Genomic DNA, 5,581 nt, shown 5'->3' with positions numbered 1-5,581 from the left:
TGCATAAAAAAAATCGCTTCTAATACAAAACAACCAAAGACAGTCCACTTAGTTTCCACAATGATTGTAATCCTTAAAGAGCATCATTTAACTAAAAATCATAGAAGAAAGAACAGCCTTACCTCTTTCTTGAAGGACAACAACCAGGTATTGCAAAACAACTGTTACAGAGGTTCCTTGTTCCATAGGATATGAAGAGTCTTTGCTAGTTTCAAATCCTAAAGTAAAAACTGAAGCTAGTCTGTGCAGTACAACTGCATGATGGATCACAGAGTATAAAGCATGTATCAGTAGGTACATTTGTAAAATTGAAATGCAAATAGCTGTTACACCTCCTCAATACAGCTCCCTCAAACTACCACTGTAGCATGTGATAGGAGCTGTAAAAGCAGCAGTTTCCTGCTTCTTTAACTGATTGACTAATTAAGACCATAATCAGTAAACCATTTACTCATGGAGACAAGAACACCTGATTTTCTAACTCTTCACACTTATTTACTGAGCTTTTCTGTTTAGAGCAAATAAACGTTTTATGCTATTTTGAATTTTAATCAGTGTTTCAGGTAACACTGTTTAACAAACACATTCAAGAGTAGTTTTGTTCCCTTTTTACAGAGGGAAAGGAACACAGAAATTCAAATAAATTGTTCAATGAAACAGAGTTCCTTGCTAGCACTATAGAGCATACCACTCCGTCAAAAATCCAGGATTTAACCATTCTCCAAGATTAATTCTTCTTTCTTTTTCTAGATCCAAACAAAAACAGCCACATGGGTATATGTCCCATTATTTATTCATCTGGATTCTCATACTGATCTTGCAAAGTGGCATGCAAGTACATCATAAGTCAGATTCAACTGTTCCTTTAGACCACATGGAATTTTGTTTAATTAATATTAGAATTTCTTAAACAGCAGCTTTCTGCACCAGTTCTTAGAGCAGAACAGTCTCATCCTTGGATAATTAGCAGTACTGCCATTGTCAAAAAAAATCTAAGCTTCTTGGGAAAAAGGAAATTAAAAGAAAGTGAAAACTAAGTCTTCTTACTCCAACATACATATTTGCAACTCTCCAATATAGTACACATTGAAACTCACAAAAGACATTGGAAGTGATTTTCAAACAACCACAAATATTTTTCAGGAAGGCTGAACTGCTGACTCAAAACCATTCAAAAGACACCATATTTGAGAACTATTTTTCCCCTTTCTAGGCTTACTCCATCTCCTCATTAGTATTATTCTCTCACTAAGAAGCAGAGATAAGTTTCCCAATGTTTAATTATAACTGGAAAAAGATTACAAAATACAAATTTTTTATTGTACTTGGGACTACAGAAATCCATTACTTCAGTTTTTTCATTTCCTTTGAATTTGAGAAAAAGTGACAAGCAAAACATTACAGTGAAAACTAACAGACGTATGAACTAGTTTCACCAATTAAACTCGAAAATTCAGAGACGATTTTGCCAACTTTCAGCGTCTAATCCTGGCAGTTGCCATTCCCCACAGAAGTGCTGCATTCCTAGAATGAACTAATGCCCTTCAGTAACACAGAAAGTCAGTCACTTAGGCAAGGCAGGACTTATAAGAGACCAAGTATTAGCATCTCCCAACATTGGAGTAAACAGAAGCATTTTGAATCCTCTGATCAATTCAGAGCTCATCATGTTTTGCAGGGTCCATACTGGGTTTGATGAAAACTCCTTCCATTGCTTTCCAATAGTTGTGATGATTAGCAGTAGGCATGCCATGAACTTCCCGTTGGCCTCTAATTGGATGGCCATACTGTTCCCCGGTTATTGAAAGGAACACATCAGTTCCTACGTGCTTGAAGCGCACTGCATCATCCCGCTCCCAGTGTGTCCCACTGCATTGCACAATCCATATATCCAGGTCATCTCCTTCACCATCATCACCAAAGGCACTTACTTCCTGTTAGAGACACAAACTTCCTGAAGTGAAAATGTAAGGAAATACCTCCAATGCACACACAAAAACATCAATCAAAGTCAGYAGAAAGTTTAAAGGCAAGGAGGGAGAAGAAACAAAAAGCGCTGTCACACTGCTTTGTATGCAGTTGTCAAATCCAGAAGCAGTAACTTACTCCCCTTGCAATTTGAACACAAAGTGCCAACCCCAACATGCATTACAAATTAAATAAAAGAGAGCCTGTGAGTATGGAGATCAGAACAATCCTTCAGAGAAAAAATTCAAAACAAGCAAAACTAATGCTGATGCAGCTTTCAGTCTCCCCACTAGATAAAATCTGTAACTGTAGACATTTTGTAGTATGTCCAACATCATAGTTACCATTGCAACAGTTTCTCAGCATAGTGTGTTTTTACCCCGAAGTCCCAACAATTTAACTTATAAGTAATCATATTCCTTTTTTACTTAATTATACTGAGCTTTCAACTGGGTTATCAACTATTTTTTTTTTGCAGTCTTACTTCAAACAGATAGCTCAATTATGCTTAAAAGTTCCATTAAAGCAAATGAATTTCTTCTAAAACAAAAATCAGAGACTAGATTTCATTATGCACAAAAAAACCCCAAACCCTCCAAGTGTTTGAAGAAATCTGCTAGGCTCAGCTCYGACTGTTTAGGATTCAGTATAGCCTTTAATTATTAATAATCTGATGACCAGAAGTGATTGACAACTTGAAAATAGAACTGAAATAGTTTGTACCTAGCAACCTAAAGAATTAGGGCCATGTTACTTTTAATTTACATAGTCCAGAAAGTGTTAAAGACAACATACTAATTAAAAGATCAAACTACTTTGCTAATAATATGAAATAGAAGTTTGTGTTCAGAACCACCTCATATTTCAATAAGGTCATAAGTCAGAGTCTTTTCAACCTCTGGGAAGTCACCCAAACTCTTCTCTTGCACACATACTGTGCAAACACATAGCAAAAACAAAGAGAAAAGAACAACAGTTAATGAGTATTTTTTCATCAACAACAATCTCATATGAATTTTCTAAACTGACAAATGAGAATTGGTGGAAAGTTTTAAAGAGTCCTTCTGTTCTTTAAATATTTTTTTCTGAAATGCTACTTTTCAGTAATTTATCTTGTTTTAATCACAATATAACCTAGATATCCTAAACAAAACTGGACCCTGTTGTTTCAGCCATTTTACACATGGCAAAAGACAAATCGTTTTCACAAAGACTCAGGTCTTCTGACTCAGAATCAAATGACCTATCTACATAGCCTGAAGGAAGACTAAAATGATTACTAATTACAAACTTCCAACAAACTCAGATTATTTATTTTAAGAGAGATTTTCAATCTTGGACAAGTGTTTGTTTAAGAACAAGGCTAGGACCTAGTTACAGTCAGAATCACTGTTCTATGAAATTACAAAATGGTAAATAAGTATGATTGTGTGAGCAGATTTATTTTTCTGTGGAAGCAGGACAGATACATCAGGATAGGGAGCTAAAATAAGGAGAAGCACACCAAGACTAATGGATTGGCTCACTGAGGGACTTGGATATAGGAATGCCTAGTGTCACAATACATAATCCGTTGCCTGGCTCTAGAGCAAACTTCATGATGTTGAGGAAGGCACCCAGTCTCTACACCTTGAAAGTGTTAAACATCTCAGAACAGTCTTCCCACTAGCAATGGTGCAGTATAGAGAAACCAACATAGTTTAGTTAAAACTACTGCAAAATACTGATACTGGTACACATTAAATTTTCCTCTGTCAAGAACTTAAAAACATTATTCCAAGATGCACTTGGGATACGCACAGACATACCGTTTCTGGCAGCTGATACCCAAGCCTGATTCTTCAAAACCATGAAAAACAGGAGAGAGGTATTGTTAATATCATGCACAATTTATACAAAAGCTTAACATTTAGAACAACTCACTTGGTTATTGGAGAGTGGTGATGGGAAGTGATGAGTGTGTAAATTTTTTCCTGTGTTAACATGGGTAAGTCGTATAGCTTGCCCACATTTCACTGGTGTTCCTCGCTGGCAGCTGCCATCACTTTTCCCACGAATCCGCCAGTAACTGTTAGCATCATCTGAAGCTTCAACTCCTGTCACTGACTGTTGCCCACTTCCTGTTTCAATAGAATTAAATAGTAGGAGGATTAACCCACTTTTCCAAGGTCAAAAATTTCTGAAACACATTACAAAAGAGCATTTCAGTCTCAACAAATTTCCTGTTTCACACAGCATCTAATTCTATATCCTTATTTGTGCTTCAATCTAATAAACAAACTGAACTGATAAGGAGAAGAAAAAATGTTAATGCATGAATATCTACAGAAATCTGCCTTAATACTCTCACGCCATCATGCTTAGATGTGCTTAGTTCTTATAGTCCACATACCAACTGCAATGGGAATGCAGGTACCAAATGACTTTAGATTGAAGAACTTAAACAGAGCATGTGTTAGGAGATGCAAACTGTCAAAGTTCATGGTGAACACATGAGAAGAAGTTCTGACCCATGAAATACTACTCACATCATCCCTTCCTTTTCAAAAATACTATCAATTGTTTTATGCACCCAAACAAGGCACTCAGCAGCCTCACCCCTCCCAGAACAGAGGCTGAGACAGGACTGCTGAGGCCATCTACATAGACCAGGGGTCACCTCAGGGATGACAGCAGAGCACCCCTATCACTCCACTGCGGAGTCCTGCTGCAACCCCTTCGCACACCCCGGCCTCAGCATCCTTCTCGCCGTGCCTTCCTCCCAGCCTGCCAGTTATCCAGCGCACCCCACACCCCCACCCCTGGCCTGCTGCTCCCCCCCCACCAGGGGCACCATCCCGAGAAACTTCGAACCTCCTCCTTCTCCTTCCCTGTGTCCCCCGCCATTTCCCTGTCCCACTCACTGCCTGACGCCGCCGTTTCACAGCCTCCCCTCACCGCCCGCCCCCCGCCATTTCACAGCCCCCCTCACCGCCCGCCCCCCGCCATTTCACAGCCCCCCTCACCATCCGTCCCCTCACCACTTCCCCGCCCCCTCACCGCCGGCCTCCCAACATTTCCTTGCTCCCGGCCCCCTCAGCGCGGCGCTCCCGCCCCGGCCCTGCTCACCGGAGCCGTACTTGACCTCGTGCGAGTGGAGCCGCACGCTGTGCCGGGTATTGAGCAGCTTCAGCACCGAGCCGCAGGTAACAGCGCCCGGCGCGGCCTCCTTGCCGCGGCACGGCCCGCGCAGCAGCGCCAGCAGCAGCAGCAGCGGGAAGAGGCGGCAGCCGCCCCGCATCGCTCCTCAGCCCGGCGGGCACCGCCACCCCTTCCGCCCCTCGCAGCGGAGCCCGCTTCCACACCCCCTCCGCAACGCCAGCCAATCGCCCGGTGCCAGCACCCCGACCGGCCAATCCCCACCCGCCCTCTGCTCAGGTTCCCTTCCGCATTGGGCTACGGCCTAGTGACCTCAGCACCGGGAGATCCCCGGCAGGAGGAGCTCATTGGGCCGAGGGAAAGAGATGGCCAATCAGAGCAAGCGGCGTGGCACCTCCCAGGGAAGGGGGCTGAGGAAGGCTGAGGCCCTCTTCCCCCCAGCGACGCCCGGGGCAGGCCCAGGTCTGCGCCGGGC

At 42.4% G+C, this 5,581-nt stretch overlaps 1 protein-coding gene across 1 annotated transcript; it reads right to left on the bottom strand.

Moving 5' to 3' along the window:
• Positions 1-1,264: 1,264 nt before the first annotated feature.
• Positions 1,265-5,308, bottom strand: SDF2L1 (stromal cell derived factor 2 like 1). Its single transcript, XM_026091936.1, has 3 exons — positions 5,077-5,308; positions 3,892-4,088; positions 1,265-1,934 (listed from the first exon to the last, which is right to left on the bottom strand). The coding sequence occupies exons 1-3, from the start codon at positions 5,246-5,248 to the stop codon at positions 1,656-1,658; spliced, it is 648 nt and encodes a 215-aa protein (XP_025947721.1). The 5' UTR covers positions 5,249-5,308; the 3' UTR covers positions 1,265-1,655.
• Positions 5,309-5,581: the final 273 nt, after the last annotated feature.

The sequence above is a fragment of the Apteryx rowi genome, unplaced genomic scaffold, assembly GCF_003343035.1.
Source record: "Apteryx rowi isolate R43461 unplaced genomic scaffold, aptRow1 scaffold_93, whole genome shotgun sequence".
Classification (NCBI taxonomy): Eukaryota; Metazoa; Chordata; class Aves; order Apterygiformes; family Apterygidae; genus Apteryx; species Apteryx rowi.
Note: the sequence above shows the minus strand (reverse complement) of the source record. Positions and strands in the feature narration are given on the sequence as shown.